The sequence below is a fragment of the Orcinus orca genome, chromosome 3, assembly GCF_937001465.1.
Source record: "Orcinus orca chromosome 3, mOrcOrc1.1, whole genome shotgun sequence".
Classification (NCBI taxonomy): Eukaryota; Metazoa; Chordata; class Mammalia; order Artiodactyla; family Delphinidae; genus Orcinus; species Orcinus orca.
The window spans coordinates 159,528,157-159,548,582 of NC_064561.1; the positions used below are offsets into that span (position 1 = coordinate 159,528,157).

General features: G+C 37.4%; 1 protein-coding gene and 1 non-coding gene across 3 annotated transcripts in view; both read right to left on the minus strand.

Annotated features, from left to right (window-relative positions):
• LOC101281953 (cadherin-6) overlaps window positions 1-20,426 on the minus strand; it is a 125,524-nt gene that overhangs the window by 21,113 nt on the left and 83,985 nt on the right. For both annotated transcript variants that reach the window (XM_004266036.2, XM_049708324.1), the window contains exons 3-4: window positions 4,285-4,579; window positions 962-1,081 (exon numbers count right to left, since the gene is read on the minus strand). In XM_004266036.2, coding sequence (XP_004266084.1) covers window positions 962-1,081; window positions 4,285-4,579 — 415 coding nt within the window. The remainder of the gene's footprint in view (window positions 1-961; window positions 1,082-4,284; window positions 4,580-20,426) is intronic.
• Window positions 15,635-15,707, minus strand: TRNAD-AUC (transfer RNA aspartic acid (anticodon AUC)). The gene has a single exon. It is a non-coding gene; the product is annotated as a tRNA-Asp (tRNA).

Sequence of the window (20,426 nt, forward strand, 5' to 3'; positions counted from 1 at the left end):
TTCCTTTTTCCTTGGGATTCTTTCTAAGTTCATGGCACCTCTTACATCGATTTCCAGCTGGATGTAGTGACCTAGAAAGGTTTTGATTTCTACTAACAATAATGGATGCTTAAAAATCGTATAAAAGGAACTCTGCTCCTATTATGACAGCAAAAATATGTGTAGAATTTACTATACAATACAAGTGATATTTATTAAAAAACAGTTCATCATAAGATAGTATGCTACTCTGTGGAGATAGTGCAGAAAAATGAGATGTTGAAGAAGGATTCCATTAAGGCAATCCGTTTTGTTTTTTAGGGCAGTAGCAGTTAAGATGAGCTAGACAACGTGACAACGAAAGTAAAATTTGAGTGGTTTAACTGAACTGTAGTGCTCTGTGCAGGCCAGTAAGAAGCTCTGCTCATGAAAACCCTTAGACATTCAGGCTGGAGACCCACTCGATACTGGTTTCCATCCATGATCACTGTGGCGAGAGGAAGGGAACATGGTGGGTTGTGCACCAGGTCTAAAAGTTTCGCTTGGAAATGACTCGTATCACTGCTACATTTTATTGGCCCCAATAAATCACATGGCTACATCTAGCTTCCCAGCAGGGTAGAGAGATGCGATCCTACTAAATAACTAGAAAAAGAAGAATCAGAATATGTATAAACAGCCCTACTGGCTATCAGAAGGAGTTGGCCTTTTAGCTTCATCTCAAACTGGAAAAGAGAATAAAACAATGTGTAATTTTTCTGAATCTCCTCTGAATAAACATGGTGGATGAAAGATCCATTGTCAGATTTCTTGCTTAAAATGACCTGGATGTCATATTTACAAGTGTATCACTGGTGTTGGGGAGATGAATCTAAGAAAATTCCATCACACTGATTGTTTTTATTAAAAAATATGCTAGCTCAGTTGAGCATGTCAATTAAAATTACAGATGGTAAAAAGAAGATACAAAAGGAATTCTAACCTGTTTCTGATTCAACTGAAAAATAGGGCTGCCCCTGTAGGATGCTATAGACAATTTTAGCACTGTTTCCGTACGTTGGATCATCAGCGTCAGTTGCAGTGACTTGGACAACAAATGTGCCTGTAATGACAGAAACATGAATTGAAAATAAATTAAGGGTTAATGACGGGTCCTTGATACCCACACATAAGGAAAAAGCACAATCTTACTTCTACAGAAAACTATCATGGCAAGGGAGTGAAGAACTACAGTGGGATGCTAGGCTAAAAAGCCTTGGATTTCTCACTCTGAAGGAATGTGATCAACATTAATAAATATTGTAAGGATTAAATTAAAGGGAAGCATGGGAATGATCATGACTTTGGGTGTAACTGATTCCAACCCATCTCCAAGGGTGAGATTTGATTGGATTCTTGCTACGGCAATTCTTTCAAGTTATCTAGGCCTAAATCTATTGGCATCTTGCACTATTTTTTCTACGAGGATTAGTGTAGGTATTGTTTAATCAGGAGGCCATTCGTGATTTTGCTGGAGATTTGCTGTGTCATAGGTGCTTTTACTCCTGGACTAGAACGTGCTGGTGTGGAGCCTGCAAATGCAGTAGCTATTTTGTGATCTTAGCAATGCCAGCCTGAGGACAAAGCTGAATAGGACAGAAAATTACACAGAAATATCTAGAACACAAATCAAACTATGTTCAAAGTCCACTTTACTTTTGGACTTAAGTAATGTGACCAATAAATGCTTGCATTGTTTAAAGTAATTTGAATTGTGTTTTCTGTTACTTACAAATAAAAGCATCCTAAGTGATAAATCTGATAATTCTAAGAGGTTGAAAGACCTTGAACCTTATGAGAAGTAGTTTTGGATTAAGTAAAGAATTAATTGGAATAGCAGAGGATACACATCCAGAATTTATAATCCCAAAAGATGATTATAATTAAATCCACAAAGAAGGCTATGTTGTTTTAGATTGGCATTCTTATCTTAGAGACCACAGTTAATAATAACCTTCAAAGTATCCCTAACCCCCAAGAAATTCCATGCAAATTTTTACATGTATATTACAATGAGAAGAAGTTCCATGGACTTTATCTGATTCTCAAAGGGGTCTGTGACTTCCAAAAAGGCTAAGACCCTCTGATTAAGATCATTTTATGGCTGACTTTTGGTATTCATATTAGACAAAGAGTAAGCATACTGCTAGAATTCTCCTGTCCATGAACAGGGCAGGGAAGTCACATTTAGGGAATATTAGAATTTTTACATTGCTTTTGTAATATCTAACCAGTTCCATTTATTGAACAAATATACTGTACTGTGTTAGGGTTGGATGCTCTGGAGGTAGCATGTTGATGCATGAGATAGAGCACCCGTCCTTGTAATTTGACAAGGTATGTAGGGAAAATGAGAGCATATGATTTTAAAGCGAGGAGTAGTAGAAGTCAACAGACACCTACGTTCTTATTTGACATCAGTACAAAATTTGATTGCTTTTAGAATATGGTTATCTGGACACTTTGAGTGCCTGTTAGTTGCCAGGTGTGGTACTGGGGGCTCTGCACTTGTTTTCTCCTTTCATTCTTACGATAAGGATTAGGAGTTGATGTTTATTATTTCTTTTTTATAGATATGGAACTGGAGGATCAGAGACATCAAGTCATTTATTTACCTAAGGCCACATTGCTGCTTCTTAGTAGGGATAGTTTCAAACTTAGGTCTGTTTGTCGTCAAAGTCCTTTTTTTTTTTTTTTTTTTTTTTGCGGTACGCGGGCCTCTCACTGCCGTGGCCTCTCCCGCTGCGGAGCACAGGCTCCGGACGCACAGGCTCAGCGGCCATGGCTCACGGGTCCAGCCGCTCCGCGGCATGTGGGATCTTCCCAGACCGGGGCACGAACCCGTGTCCCCTGCATCAGCAAACGGACTCTCAACCACTGTGCCACCACCGAAGTCCATTTTTACTACCTTGTTATTGTCCCACTACCGTCATGTAATTCTTTTGGGATGCCTTTACTATCACAATAATGACATGTTAATTTATGATAATGATGAATGTCAACATAACTGTGCCTGTGTGCAGATTGGAAAAAGGCTTCTCTTCCTCAAGACGTGTTACTGCCAGCTACCCTCAAATATTTATAAAACATATTTAATTCTATAATGACTTCAAGAGTACGCTGCCCCTTATATTGTGCAGTTATACTTTGCACATCTTGTTAGAGTTGCCCAGTGTGGTGCTGATGACCAGGCTGTCCTTCATTAATTCTTCCTGCCCTTTACCACGTAGAGGAAAAATATTTTTCCTAACAAATCTTCCTCTTAAAAGAATTCTAATCCTCCTCTTAACTTTGGTGATCATTTGTGATTTTTCTAACAAAAAGTGACTTCCAGTAATGAGATGAATAACTTCTTCATTGGGAAAAATTGAGATGTTTTATAATCATTTCTGTAGATTATGTATTTTCCAAGTCTTAGAATTGTGAACTGAAATGTCTCTGATATCTGACTCTCAAAATTATGGAAATGTTTTTTATTATGTAATTTAGCCCTTTTGAACTTGACACTGAATATAACTTAAAATAACCCTTTACACAATAGTTGAACATTTGTCATTGTCTCCCCTGAAGTGTTTTAATGTGGCTGACAGTGATGTCAGTAGGATTTTTTTCTTAATTTAAATTCTATTTACCTTTTCCCAATCTAAGCAAATTAAATGCACACGTATTAACTTTAAAATTGGTAGTAGAATTGTGCACAAAATATTAATTTACCATATTAATGTCATGAAAGTCTCTTAATTTCTACCACTTAGTAAAGAACATATCCTCTAGACATCGTCTGCATATTGTTTACGGATTTTTTAAAAAGTTTTCTTTGAGTCTCTTTCTCAAATATAATTACTCTTTAGTCTGGACTGTAAATTCAGGGCTTTTGTTTTCCATTGGGGAGATCCTTACCTGAAGCCTAATGCCACTATGGGCTAAGAGAAATAGAGAGGGCTGCTGCCTTTCAGTCCAAGAAATAAAGTGGGCATCTTGAGTGGGGGAGGAATTAAATGAAATGGTCTCTCCTCCCTCCCCCTCTCACCCTGCCACTTTTCATACCCTAATCACTAGAGGAAATGCTGTTTTCTTAAAAATAATAAGACTAGAGTAATATTAGGAGACACCGGTGCGCTTACAAAAAGGACATAAATGGACTCTTTGAAACACAATGCTTCTAGAATTTAGCAGCTAAGTTCATTCAATTCAGCAAATTTCACTCACAGGACTTGTTATTCAGTTGATGTACTAGAGGAAATGGTTGAATCACATCTCACTCACCGACATCAGACATTTCAGGAACAGTGGCCGTGTAAACCTCCTTGGTGAATATTGGTTCATTGTCATTGATGTCATGGATCTTGATGATGAATTCAGACTCGGGCTCCACAGGTCTCCCTGTTTTTCTGTTTATGGCCTGAGCTCGAAGGATGTAAACAGGTTTTTCTTCCCTGTCCAGCCTCTTGGTGGCCTGTATATCCCCTGTGTTTTCATTGATAATGAAGAGATCTCCTGCTCCATCTCCTGAAAGGATATATTTAAGTGATCCATCTCCTCTATCCTGGTCTGAATGTAACTAGTGTAGAAAAAAAAAATTAAAGAAAGTAAAAGTCAAGCATGTGATCCTAAACTGTTTGTCTTTATGATGCAATGCTATGTTAACTTTCATTCAAGTCTTTCTAAGGGTTGCAGATTGTTCTCTTTTACTATTTACTTATATCCTCAATAGTAAATGCCATTCGTTAATGAACATGTTTCCTTATAATCACAGAGATTTCCAGAAGTGGAACAGAGCTTGGATAAAATTTAGTAATCCTGATTTTGAAGAATGGAAAACTAAAGGCCAGAGCAATAGTAAGATGCCCAAGGACATAGAGGCCTGGCGGGAACGAAACTATTTTCACTACAGCTTTCAGATCTATTAATACACTCTCCCCCTCACTTTTATGTACACAGATACACTAGACAAGCAATATACTACTGAGAAAAGGATTTTGGTTTTTGAATCAGAGTATACATTTTGCCTCTACACATTGCTATCTTGGTGAATTTAGGAAAGCTAGTCAATCTTCTTGATTCTAATACGATGGAGATTATAGTCAAGTTTCTAGGAAGATGTGAAATTTATTTATGAAATTCAACTCAAAGTGTTTGAGAAACATCTTAAGTGCTGCCAGGGACAATGCCTTGAAACCACCCTGACTAGGTAATTTACAAGATAAATTGGAATAAGAATTTACAAGATAAATTGGAATAAGATAAATTTACAAGATAAATTGGAAAAGAATATTTAACACATATTTTAGTTTAATATGGGAAAGGACCTTCTAAAAGATTAGATTGAATAGTCTGCCTTATGAAGCAGTGGGTTCTCTGTTCCTGAAGGTCATCAAGCAGAGGCTCTGATAAGATTAACAGCCAGTGAAATGGGTCTGGGTAAAGGGTTGCAGTAATGAACGTGAAGATACCACTGAAGTGAAGAGGGCGATCCTAACTTGGAAAAGTAGCCCATGGGTTACTTATCCTGAACTTTATATCCACTCTATTGACTTCCCTGTTGTTTCTTTAGTTCCCTTCTCCCCACCTCAGCAAAAGTTTAGGCAGTATCTCATAGGTCTTCCAATAACCTAACCCTATTCACAATTTTTTTTCAAAAAGTGCTTTTTACCAAGGAGAACTGTTTTCAGATCTCAGTTGTAAGTGTCAGCTACATACAGACAAGTCAGCTTTTTTTTTTTTTTTTTTTTTTTTTTTTTTTTTTTTTAACATCTTCATTGGGGTATAATTGCTTTACAATGGTGTGTTAGTTGACAAGTCAGCTTTAATGGCTAGTAGGACCCTGTGGGGCCCTCCTGGGTACAAACCCCTCTGTGCTTCCTGTTTCTTGTTTGTAGAGAAAGGCTTTAGTCTCCTAGGTCTTTCCTGAGTTCCAAAGAGCAGACTCAAGCAGTTACTAATTAGGTAAGTGAGGGAATGCAGAAACAAAGGAAAAGCAAATAGTTCAGTGATAAAACGGAGTCCTAGTTCCTCCTGAAGAGATATATACATAACAATCTGACATACATTTTTGAGTTCTGCAGAAACTAAGCTCCCCCACACAAGGTAGAGGATGGTGATTACATGTTACCACAAGCATGCAGATGCCAGATTCAGAAGGTTGATGATTATGATTCCTGAAACATCACCCTGTTACCTCACCACCAACCAGTCAGAAGAAGGTCCATGAGCTGCAATCCTCATGCCAAATGTTGCCTTTAAAAACCCTTTCCTGAAAGCCATTGGGGAGTTTGGGTCTTTTGAGCATGAGCTGCCCATTCTCCTTGCTTGGTGCCTCCAATAAACACTGTACTTTCCTTCATTACAACCTGGTGTCAGTAGATTGGCTTTGCTGTGCAGCAGGTGAGCAGACCCAAGTTCTGTTTGGCAACAATCTCTACCTTATTTCAACTCTGTCTAAGTGGAGTATAGGCTATGTTACAACAGTAATGGCAACAACAGCAGCAGGTAAACCATCTCTGTGTTCTCTTGATTGATACAGCATGGAATGTTCAGAGTAACGTCTACAAACACATTTGAAAATAGAATCTCAGGGGAAAAAGGGACTTAAAAAATATGTAACCCAGACTTTCTAAAAGTATGTCCCATGGAATATCATTTACACAAAATGCTGAGGAAAAAGCATTCTGTGGCCCAATAATTTTGGGAAATACTTCATATTCTGCCTCTTTCTTAGAGTCACCCAGTGCCCATTAACTTAGGAAAGGCTGTGAGTACCTATAGTCCACAACTCTACTAAACATCATTTAATCTAGCTTTCCTGAACTTTCTTATGTAATGAATCCTTTTTGGGTGTGATCCGTATTGATATTCCCCAAAACAGTTTTCCAAGAAACTCATTTTGGGAAACATGAGATAATTGAATCCATCACTGCGAGAGTCAAGAAAACTGAGGCTCCTATATGTAGTGTTTCCCAAATCACGCAGCTCATGTGAGAGTCAGATTAGAACTTGAGTGCAAGAAGAGGCTTATAGATTATTCCGTGCAACCTTCTCATTTTGAGAGATAAACTGTGTCTAATGCCACACAGCTACCACTAGTTAATAGCAGAGTTTGAGGAAGAGAATATTATTTATACAATTAGTGGCCTTGAAAGCAATTTGACAGAAATCATGCAAGATAAGTGCGAACGGGGAGAAAATTGCTTAGAAGTGAGACAAACGCAATAAGAAATGTAAAACAAGAGCACTCCATGATTTGTGTAATGTGATGCGCTAAGAAAACGCTGAAACCCTGACTACACAGAAAGAGTCACTGGGGAAAGTTTTAACTCTCCATCATCAAATTCTTATGACTGAAGAGAGCTCTTAAAAAGCTATTTCATTAACTCATGAGTAATGAAACCAATGTCACTGCCCTTTGGATCTGGCTCTAGGACAGCCATGATCAGCAGCCTGGCACAGTGCAGGGGGTACCACACCAGGAGTCCCAAGTGTGGGCCTTGCTCATTCTCTCTCTCTCAATAGGACAGTCAATTAACTTCCAAGCCCTGGGATCCTTATCAGAAAATGAAGATAATTGAGCTACAGGACAAGGCTGTAGTGAAGCACTAAGAGACTATATACAAATACTATGTTAGTTCCTACATAAACATGCGATAAAATCATGTGTTTTATAAATTATAAAGTGTCTTCCAAATTTAAGATATTGTTACTATTATTAGCTCTTAGTTCACAATAAACAGGTTTTTGCTTTTGACTTTGAGAACTTTGTTCTGAGGCCTTTGAAAACCCAATTTTACAAACACATGGTATCTCTAAGGTAAAATCTGTTATCAAAAGCCAGTATTCTTCTATCAGGTGGCCATTGCTATCTTTCCACATGATTTATTATAGGCTGCATTCCACTAGATTATAGACTCCCCTCAGCCGGTTCTTTCATCACTTTCAATATGTAGTTGTTGCACAATTAGTAGGTGAATACCACATTGGATGACAAAATTTATTCAGGTAAAAGTAATCAGAAACTTATTTTTAGCTGTCAGGAGAGACCATTTCGATGACTTATAGAACAAACACCAAGACAATGTAAAAGGGCAGTGGAGATGCCAACCAAGAGCGTGAACAGGGATTGCTCTGCAGATCCCAATTCTGATTTATCAATATTTGAAAACTAGTGGGAAAGTGCATCTCTTCACTCAGGCATTGTATAATAATAAAACAATTTAACCTCATCCCCCTCCCAGTGCAGTGTTTGCATCTGATGGAGCGCACAGAATAGAAACCTCCAGAAGCCTTTGTGTGCTCTTTCCCCCTCTACTTCCCTTCCGCTGAACCCCCCTGAGGCCAGTTCTTTTTTCTCTTCTTGGGGAAAAGAGGAAACGTAAGAAGACATCAGTGCAAGTGAAAGCGGTGATGACAAGCAGACATTAGGGGTTTATTGAGCTCTTAAGAGTTTAATCGGATTTTTTTCTTTTGTGATGTCATTCATCATGGCCACTGTAAAAGGCAGAAGTTAAACAACAACAAATAAAAGGTTGTATGCTGCCCGAGGCATGTTTTTACTAATTTCAGTTTAATGTGGCTGTTCCATTAAGTTTAATCATCTGGCTCACTTCTAACGATTCACCATCAAGTAAAAATTATCCACTTCCCTCGGAAAGTCACATTTCACCTGGGGCTCGCAGGACTTTTTACTACTGTACCTGGAGCATTTTGTTGCAGAAGAAGCTCTTGGTCTTTGCTTGTTTTTCTGCTGACTTATCATTATTTTTTTAAGTGTAGCATCTTGACAAATAAATACAAGGATCTGGGGTTGTAGATACGGCCCCATTGCAGGCATCACTAAAGCGGTGCCAGTATCTTTTTATCTGCTACGTATGCCACCTCCCGACTTGATTTTGTCTCTAATTCAAAGGTATAACACTAACTGTACAGATTTTTAGTGGTTTATGGAGCTAGTTAATGCTGCCCCATTCACCCCATTCCCTATGTGTCACTGAGTCACTTGTCTTAAGTCAGTAACCAAACTGAATCTTCTAAGCATATGCATTGTTGAGACAAGAAAGCAGCGTTTAAACAGAAGTTTACCTACATGGCACATCTGGAAGTACCTACAACAGCCTGAAAGGGGCTTAGGGAAGGAATTATGTGATTTTTTTTGCTGAAATAAAAAAATGGGTTATGACTAATACGCTCATAGAGTGTAATGTGGCCCTTTAAGAAATGTAATGATTGCTAATCTGAAATGTTATAAGAATCAGAGAACAGCTGTGGTGAAAAGATGTTGTCTGATTGGGATTGAAGTGTAGAAACTGGAGTTACAGCAGAGAGAACACCTTTGTGCTAAATAGATTGAATATTATTTTAAATTGGGAAAATAGATTTACAGTCAACTTAGGACAAATTGAAGCTTAACTGAATTCAATATGTATATGTATATATGAGTGTGTCTATACATACATCTCTCTACATAATGCATGTATACATAATGCTAATAAATATGCTTAACGTAAAAATTGTGAAGAGCTTGTTAGGTAGAGTTTATGTCAGGAAGAAATTTCTTGAAGTACATGGCAGGGATTAGGAGTAGATTCTGTTTCAGAGATCATAGGGGTAGGTAAATAAAAATATCTTTTTTTTTTTTTTTTTCTTTTGCGGTATGTGGGCCTCTCACTGTTGTGGCCTCTCCCGTTGCAGAGCACAGGGTCGGGACGCACAGGCTCAGCGGCCATGGCCCACGGGCCCAGCCGCTCCGCGGCATGCAGGATCTTCCCAGACCCGGGCACGAATCCGCGTCCTCTGCATCGGCAGGTGGACTCTCAACCACTGCGCCACCAGGGAAGCCCTAAAAATATCTTTTAATAAAATTTTATATTACATATTTTAATATGCTGTATTTGGATGTTAATGATTATTATGAATTAACTAATTTATATCTAATTTATATTTAATTTATGTTTTTTACAAGTTAAAATGCTGAGGGCAGCATATTTTTGTGGCAGGTTGTTGGAACTAGACATGCAAATTCTCAGGCCCCATCTACCTCCAGAATCAGAAACTCAAAGGGTGTGGCCCAACAATCTGTGTTTTAAGAAGCCCTCCGGGTGACTGTGATGAGAGCTCAAGTTTGAGAATCACTGCCTTAACTAGTACAATCATAATGCATGCATGGTCTTGGGCAAGGGAAAGAAATGCGTATGTAGTAGTCGGGTAACCTTGGGGAACTTAGTTAATTTCTCCAAGTCTTATCTCCCTCATCTACATAAGAATAATACCATACTTAGTTTACAGGTAGGTTGCTCTGAAAATTAATAAAACAATGTATGTAAAATGCTTAACAGAAGGCCTAGCTCAGAGATATGCATCAATAAATGATTCTTACATCACAGACAGGAAGTATTCAGAAGGTGGACTTTGAAGGTGGAAACACTTGGGTCTGAATTCTGACTTTCCTATTAATCAACTAAATTAATTAAGTTATCATAGTTTTCATAGGTCATCTTTAAGACAAAACTCAAAATAATTAATTTTGCCAGATATTCCTCTTCTACTTGTCCATTAAATGTAGATATTCCTTAGGCCTATGTCTTAGGTCCTTGTCTTTCCTCATTTCACATACTCTCTCCAAATGAGATTATCTATTTTCATGGATTAAACTATTATCTCTGTGCCATTAATGTCCAAATCTCTATAAAACCTCAGGACAGACATTTTCGTGAGATACAGAGTCAAGGATACAGTGATTCCCAGGCAAGTCTCTTCGACAACTCACACTCAGTACTTCCCAGTTGACGTCATTACCTTCTCTCCCAAACCATTCTTCCTCTTGTATGTCCCATCTCTGTAAGGACCACCAGAGAGTCACCCTAGAACCTTCCTTCTGCCTCCATCTCCAAATTCATTAGGCCCCTAACTCCTGCCAATTCTACCTCTTAGCTATATCTTGACTCACCTCCTACTTGTCTCCATTCCCACTGGTGCCACCCTGGTCCAATTCACCACCATTTCTCTTTGACCTATTGCAATGAGGCTCTCTGAACACACACTCAGTCTTGCTTCCTTTCCATCTATTTTCCTTTCTGTGACTAGATGAACTTAAACAACACCATCAACAACTTTCAAGATACCACTCTTTTCTAGCTGAATCCTTCAGTGTTTTCTCTTTACTCTTGGGATAAGGCCCCTAGCCCCACTCAGCATGGCCTCCAAAGTCTCCACAGTCTCTGCCCCTCTCCTTAGCTTCCTCAGCCATCATTCTCTCCTTGACACTCTTTGTTCTAGTGTACTGTACGTATTGCAGTTGGTTGAAGATACATCAGACTCTTTCATATCTAGGCCTCCTTGCATGTGGTCCCCTTGGTGTAAAGTCCTTTTAAACACCTTCACCTGGTTAATCCAATTCATACATCAGGTCTTTGTAATCTTGATTTCCTCAGGGAAGTTCTCCCTGAGCTGCTAGTCTAAGTTATAGCCTCCTGTTCTACACTCCCAATTTCTTCCCCAGTTAGCCATCAGTACATTCTCAATTTTTTTTTTTTTTGGAGAATTTCACAGCTGTTTTCATGTTTCAGTCAGCAAACAGCTAGATGGCAAATTTCATGATTAAAAAAAGCATCAAGCCTGTCTGGTTCACTTCCGTATTCTCAGCACCCAACATATCAGCACATTATAGATCTTCAATAATTAATGATTGCAAAGAAAGAATGAATGAATGTTATAAAGATAAAATTGGATAAAATATCAATAATCAATGAAGGTTTCTGGAACCTAGAAGGTAATCAATAAATCTTAGTGTCCTCCACCCCCTTTCTCACTTGATTTTAGGATAATTCTATGTATCAAGAATATATGTTCCTGAAGCTGCCAGATAATTTAGCAATTACTACCAGAAACTAAGCACATTGTCTAGTCTGAGCAGTCAGAGAGCAATTCAAGTTGTCACCTCAGATATAAAAAATTTTCTTTAATAACCAATTAAACCTCAATAATAAAGCCAACCTGTATTGGATTTGTTCAAAAGAGCAGATGTTATAAGTACCTTGACCCATTATAAGTGCTGGGACAGAAGTCATCTGTTAAGGGTGAAGAAGTTTCAAGAATGAAGCTGATGGAAAATGAATGGAAAATTCTCCATTTCACAGAAACATTGTTCTATTAAAATATAGTTTAACTGTCAACCAAGGCCATTTAAAAACACTTATTGGCCTGAAGAGCTGCATAAGGCAATGAATAAAAAACTATAATAAAAAATAAAAAATAATAAAATAAATAAAAATCTATATAAATATGAGATAAAAAAATAAATATTAGATAAAAATCTATTAAATATTAGAATAAATTCTATATAAATTAGAATAAAAAAAATCTAATACCTGCCTTCTATACCTTTGCAAATTAGCCTTGGAAATACTTACCCGTACATAAAAGAAAGCAAATAAAAGCAGAAATTAGACACTTCGGTATTCTTATTAAGTATTAGTTAGGAATAACAAGGTAAAGGAAACGCTAGAGAACAATACAGAGGGAACCTGTGAGTTGGACAAGGTGGAGTCAGGGGACATGTTAGCTCTTTGATGGTTTAGGAAGACTTCTTGGAGAAGGTTGGATCACCGAGGGGAGAAAAATGGCTTGGCAACCAGTATGAGCACGTGGCATGGTTTCAAGGCTCTGTGTGGGAGAAAATCAGAGAAGGCCTTGAGTATGTACCTGGAATAATAAAAGCAATAAAGTCAGCTAAAATAGAAGCGTCCTTCCCTTGAGGTGCAGGGTCACATATTTTCTCACACTGCATTCAGATGTGCACGGGAAGATGCAGCTTCCTTATTATTTCTTTCTTTTTTTTATCCCTCAAGCTCTAATCCCATTGAGTGTTAGGAACTCGATATTAGGTTGAATATTCAGTCAATATTCAGTAATTTAGTGCAGTCCAATAAAATCTGCCTGATTCAATAATACAGTCTCTTTAGATAACTATTTTAAATAAATCCCAGTCTTTCTGGGTTTTGCTTTCTCTCTTTGCCCCTGATTCATTCCAAGATGACATCTGGGTGTATGAAGAGGAGAGACCCACATGGCACAAATCAGAGGAAAATTCGGGGCTTTTGGAGCTAAGGGCAGTCCTGTACTGCCTCTGGTCCACTGGTCTCTAGACAATAGCTCTCATCCATTACTTTCCTCAGGGGCATCTATGGTTTTGGCAAGTGGAATCACGATCTCAGCTCTCCAGGGTCCAAGGTGACTAGTCCCACCCTGCCTGCCTCCTTGGTATCACATACCCCCTGATGTCTGAGTATCACTCCTCCATTGCCCTTGGCAAATGTGGACTTAGCCACAGGGTTGCTTTGTCCTTGGTAGGTACCAGCAAAGAGATCATCCACCCTTTTCTTGCCCTGGAGAAGCCCAGGAGCTTAAAGGAGCTTCTCCTCCACCACATGATTGCCTCAAAGGGAAACGGGCAAAAACCCACTTTGTTTTCACCTTTATCCACAAACTTGCCACAGCTTCCCACTGCCCCCTTTTCCAGACTTCAGATACAATGTCTCAGAGAAGTAGAAATGACTTTAGATACACACAGGGCTGTGTGTTTTTGTGTTTAATAGCCAGGAATGTGAAATGCCTCCCTCAGTTTCAGGAATACCCCACCACTTAAGTTTTGGTGGGAGGAAGAGACAATTCCCACCATAAAAACTGAGAAGATAACTGGGGGGTAAGAATGACCAATAGCCCAGAGCCCGGCACCAATAACTTTTGGTAACTACATTTATAAATGGGATTCATAAGTTTTATTCGAATTGGCCAGGCTCATCTCTTGATATGTTAAATGGGCTCTAGAAGAATCAGGACAATCTCTTTTCCTCTGACAAAACCTAGGTTCAGGCTGCCTCCATCTCCCATTTTCTTTTTTGATTATGCTGTGTTGCCGCTTATCATGACTAGAAAACATTATATCCTTCTATATAATATAAATAATTTGATTGATTTTTAGAACAGTGTAAATATTTTCTCTTTAAAGCTTTCTCTTACATGATCAATCATTTGGCAATGGGTCTGTCTGGAATTTGGGAAAATAATAATAGCAGACATTTATGAAGCCCATCCTATGGGCCAGGAAATGTGCTGCTGTTACACAGATTATATAATTTGTTACTCATTATGACCCTCTTCCTATCACCTCAACTGATGAGGAAACTGAGGCAAGGTAAGAGTTTAGTAACTTCTCAGCATCATACAACCAATGGGAGAAGGATTGGAGTCCAGGCAGTCTGACACCACAGTCTAGTCTGTTAACTGCAACATAAATATTTTCTCTGGATATTCACATTCAGTTCTATGACATTCATTAAAGGTTTATCCTGTACCAAACAATATTTTAAGTGCTGAGTTACACAGATCTATCTAATTCAGGATTTTTTGACCTCTGCTCTATGAACATTTTGGGCTGGGTAACTCTATTCTGTGTATTATAAGATGTTTAGCAGCATCCCTGGCCCCTACCCACTAGATACCTGTAGCACCTTTCAAGTTGTGACCACCAAAAATGTCTCCAGACGTTGCCAAATGTCCCCTGGGGGGCAAAATAGCCTCCTTTGAGAACCACTGATTGAATCCTATATCTATCTATCTATCTATTAATGTCATCTATCTATCTATCATCTATCTATCAATATCATCTGTCATCTATCTATTATCTATCTAATCTATCCTTCAATCTTTTTTCCTCAATGCGTACCTTGTAACTTTAAAAATACGTTCATATAATACCGTAAAGTGCTCTGCATTTGCAGAGATTCCACATGACCCCACTCAATTCAATCTTTTACCTTTGTTAGATTTAATAAGCACTGAAACAGACCTTGTGTTATATGAAGGAGAATTTTTGACAAAACTGCTAAAAGCAAAAGAATTTTAAATCTAAACTCAGAGAAATGTATTAATTCCCTTGACATTTATCCTTTACACTCAATACCTTGAATTTAATGTCAAAAGTACCAGAGTAACTATTTTTTTTTTACTTTTTTTTTTTTTTCCAGAGTAACTATTAAATGAACAAAACTTTAGTGCTATAATAGTTGTGGTAAGCAGAATAATGGCTCTCCCAAAGATGTTCATGTCCTAATTCCCAGAACCAATGACTATGTTACCTTACATGGCAAAAAAGACTTTACAAGTATGATTAAGATAAAGATTTTGAAGTAGTGAGACTGGATTAACCACATGAGCCCAATGTAATCACCAGGGTCCTTATAAGGGAAAGAAGTAGGGGAGAGCTGGAGCCAAAGAAGGAAATGTGATGATGGAGTAGAGGTCAGAGAGAGAGACTGAGATAGAGAGAGATTTGAAGATGCTATGCTGTTGTCTTTGGTGGAAGGGACCATGAACCAGGGAATGTAGTCAGCCTCTAGAAGCTCGAAAAGACAAGGAAACGGCTCCTCCCCTACAGCCTCCAGAAAGACATCTTGCAGCACCTTGATTTTAACCTAGCGAAACCCATTTCAGACTTTTGACCTCCAAAGCTATAAGATAATAAACTTATACTATTTTAAGCCACTAAGTTTGTGGTAATTCATTACAGCAGCAATAGGAAACTAAGGTAGTTTTTTTGTTGTTCTTTTTTGAGGGGGGAGGATCTTAGTTCCCTGACCAGGGATCAAACCCGGGGCCATGGCAGTGATAGTGCCTAGTCCTAACCACTGGACCACCAGGGAAGTCCCACTAAGGTAGTTCTTTACCTTTGGAATTCAAGGTGAGCTGGAACTGCATGTGGTCCTTCAAGAATTTCAGTGAAGAGAGAAGAAAACTAACACTTGGTGAACATTTACTATGTGTTAGGTACTGCAGGAATGCTTTGTTTGTTAATCAATAATACTCAGAATGACTCCAGGAAGTAAGCTTTATTTTCTCCACTTTTTTCAGAGAAACTGAGGTTAGGGAGGTTAAGTAACTTATCCAAAGTTAAGAGCAGAGCCAGGGAGGTTACCAAGACCTGCTTGACTCCATCAGAGTCACTCTCTGACTCACATCAGAGAATACTACCAAAAAGCACTCCCTACCATGATTATAAACGTTTCTGGATTCATTATATTATTATATTAGACCCCAGGCTAAATTATTTGTAAATTCTATTGGCACAAATGGTACAAATTATAATAGATGTTATTGTTCATTTGGGATTTATCAATTAAACAAATGCATTTTGGTTTATTCACTGCATGAAGTTATTTCCCCAAAAAGGAGTTGTTTACTGCCTTTTGCTTGGCTCTGGAAGACCAAGGTCTTTGGCAGACTGAGACATTAGTCTGACCTCCTGCTTAGTCTAACATTTTCATTTTAAAAAAGCCAGTGGTAAATCAAGCTGAGAGCCAGATATCCAGTCAAAAATTGATTTAGTAAGGCATTGTAACTCACCAATTACAATCCTACTTTTTGCCTTATAATGTAATCTCTTCAGCACTTACCAAATCTAAGGACACACACACACACACACACTCCCCTTGCCTCCTCTCTCTTTCTGTCTGTAAAAATACACTTTGGAAGAAAATATTAATAGATAAATGCAGACATCTGAGACATGATGATTCAAGCAGCAGAAATTTTAAAAAAATTATGCTCCTCACTAGTTAATGGACTTTTCCCCAAACATGTTTTTCTTCAAAGGTAAAAAACATATTGGAAAAAAAAAAGAAAAATATTGGATATAATATTCTTATGTAGATTCTTACTTAGAATCTAAAAAGTTAAAGCCATATCTTTATAAAACAAGTAGTTTGCTTTAGGGAGAAACTATTTCTCATTCAAATTCATAACTCTCAAGCATCCTGTACATGTCCAATAAATGATGATTAAACTGAATTCTGTAACCCACTCATATACTCAAGGAAATAATTGTGAGCAATTCTAGGAGAAATGATTATGAGTTCATTAACTAGTTTTTAGTTTTATTGCATGGCAGTAGCTTATAAATTTTTAAATAATTTGAACAGCTTTGTTTTTTGTTTTTGTTTTTTCTTTAAGAGAATAACTGGGAAACAATCAGTGAAGAGAAATGTGTGCTGTCTAGATGGCCATGCTAGGGAAAGTGTGCTCATGGTGATGTTAGTGCCCTAAATTCAAGTGCTCCAACTCCTAAGCCCTGTGCTACTCTTCCATTGCCCACCATGCCTGAAATACTCTCTACTACTTGAACATGGTAATAATGTGGTATAAGGGAAGAGTAGTAGACTAAACCATGTCAAAAAGCGTGGACTCCAGCTTCACCTTTGGCACTCTGCTGGCAATGGCACTGTGGTCTCTTAACCCCTCGGGGACTCTGTTTCCTTACACCCAGAAGGATTAAATTCTGCTCAACTGAGAGAGTGCTTAGGCGGATCATGAGGAATGCTTGTACACATGAAAACACTTTATAAACTGTAGTACTTGATAAAATGTGGAAAAATATTATCACTGCTCCTATCTCATTACAAATTTTCTGCAATAAAACTCTGCTAAAAAACAATCTAAGAAGCTTCTTCACCTACCAGGGGATGATTTCCCTTGTGTTGTGTTTTCTGTTCTGTCCCTCCCATGCAGCACCCTCCCCTTCTTTGAAGTTATTTGATGGTTTGAATTGCAGTAAAGATTCTGACTGTCTCATTATCATTTTAAAACTCAAGTAAGTGATGTCTAGACTGTTGAAAAGGAGATAAAACTGAATAAAGTACTGCCACTGAAGTCTGCCCAAGTCACTTCATTTTCTTGGTTTGATTTTAAAACAATATTTCCCTTTAAGAGGCAGGTAGATTGGTAATCACCAAGATCATAGCATTCATACAAGGTAAATGATTCCTCCCTTTTGTTCTTTTTACAGAATACACACAGTTCGGAGGGTAGATAGAACACTCAAGATACAAATGGATAATAAAGTAATTTCTTATACTCCACTCTACCTTATTGATTTCTTTTCAAAAATTTTTAAACACTTTTATTTGGCAGTAATCTCAAACTTAGAGAAGATGCAAATATAAAAAATGCTTTACTTGATTTCTAAAGGGAAAGTTTGCTTCCTGGAGGGTATTTATCTTCATTGGAAAAACAAAAAAGAAAACCTAGGATGTAGATTAAGTAAATGAGCCAGATTCTTATGCCTCACAATTTATGAAAAGAAAACAATAAAGCATGCTAAAGTTTTGCATCACTGTTTTAAAGCAGAACTTTCTTTGCATCTCCTCTTTCATGTTCGCTTCTGAACTGTACTCATAATATAAACAGTAGAAAGAGTTAAGATGTGATTATTTTCCAGAAATGATTATATTTCTTGTGAGAACTCAAAATATGATTAGAAGAATATATAGTTGGTACAAAAAGAATTAGTCGTTATATAGAATTTTTCTCTCTCTGTGTTATCCCATTTTTCTGTATAGTTGATTTTTTTGTGAATCATTGCAATCAACATTCTCAGGTCTTAAATGATTTCTCTTTTACTGAGCACTTGAATTATCTGCACAGTGTAGCTTAGGAATTTTAAGAAAAAAATTTGTTTTCTATTAATGAACTCCGGCTTTTTCTCATTTTGTTTCAAACTTTCTTCTACTGAGATCCTAAATAATGTCTGATTTTTCATTTGTAAAAGTCTTAAAGGAACCAACTTTTATATTATTTGCTATATATTTTCACTTTTATCTTTCCTGTTTATGCACATACAACTAACTGTGTTATCTTTAATTTCTCTGGTTTGCACTAAGGAAGCTTGAGTTTTCTGCTATTATATCATAAAATACCTATGTCATTTTGATGTGAAATTTCCAGAGGTAGTTTCTGTGGAAAGACTTTCATGATGATTTGGTTTATATGTTTACTATCTAATATATCCTTGAACTTTAAAGACTAGATTTTCAGTTGTCCACAACACAAAACGCTATCGACGATATCCATATCAAATCATCCACGTCAATAAATTGGGAGGCAGCTTTTAGATAACACAGCAGTTTTTTATCTTTTGTGGTCCCTGCAGCTTAACTGAAGTAATATTTGACTGTTTCCAATGTGCAAAATCTGTGCTAGATATCTTTAAGGATAAAAATATGAGTGAGGTATAGTCTAGGGTCCTGCGGAGTTTATAAAGATACAAGTATTCAAAGGTTTAAATTCAATATCTAAAGTACTAATTTGAAAGACCAGACCTAGGACCCAATATAAAAGAGTACTCAGTATATTAAAGGTCAAAGTTTAACCTTAAACAAGGAATTAATTATTTAGCTCTTAAAAAATGTAATTAAACAATTAAATCAAAAGTAATTTTCCCACAATAATAAACTTTGGTGCAATAATATAAGGATCTCATGATATTAAATCCCACTTAACAACTTAACTATGATAATTCCAGTTTAAAACATTATACCCTAAGTGCGATAGTCATTTTTGATTGTTAGATGCATTGAAGTTTTATTGAAAAAATAACAAGACCTAACCAGACTCTTAACATTTCACAGTAGTTTAAATATTCAAAAACATAAACTCCAAATTGTGGTGTTAAGTAATGATGTTTTAAAATGAAATGATATATAGCCTAAATAGGAGGATCTACAAAAGTTACCAGGATCATCAAATTACATAAAGTGTAGTGCTCATTTTAGTTTTAGTTTGGTTGGGATAATAAAGAAAACTTTGTGTTGTTATATATACTTGGCCCTCTGAATTGCTGGTGATGAGTTGTGTTTGCAGCTGCCTTAGCTGCTCTGGCACCATCTTCTGGCCCATAATACTTGACTTCAGAGAATGAGACTGAACATTAGTGGAATCATCAACTGGGCACTTTTGGTTCATCCTTCTCTTCACCTTTCCTGTTTTCTGAAGATGCACTTGATAGTAGGATGCCTTCCCTCCTTATTCTGGTGTTCCCTTAGTACCTTACTAGCGAGTACCATATGCTGACCCCATTCTAAGCTCTTTCTCGTATTAACTTAATTAATCCTCACCTCAACAACTTTATTACTCCCCTCATTTAACAGCTGAAGAAATGGAGAGCAGAGAGAGGTTAAATAACTTGCCCAATATTACCCAGGTAGTCACAGTGTAGCTGAGGCTCAAACATAGGCAGGCTGCCCACGCTATTAACTTTATAGTCTCTGGTGAATAATTGTTGAATGAATGAAAGCCATTTTCTCTCCAAATCTATTTGAAAATGCAAGAGCTGAGATAAATTCTTCAGCTGCCTTCTTAACTCCAATCTCTGTTCCCTCTAGTCAGCATTAAATCCCACATCCAGACGGATACGTCAGGCTTTTTGTTATGCTTTCATTACTGCCCTCAGGTCTTCTGAAACACACCAATTCACCTAAAGTATTTATCCATATATCTTACACATGTATACATTTTAATCTTTTAAAGTGCCTCCCTTTTCTTGTGCATATGTGTTCTCTGTGAATAGAAAACTGGAAGAAACTATAACT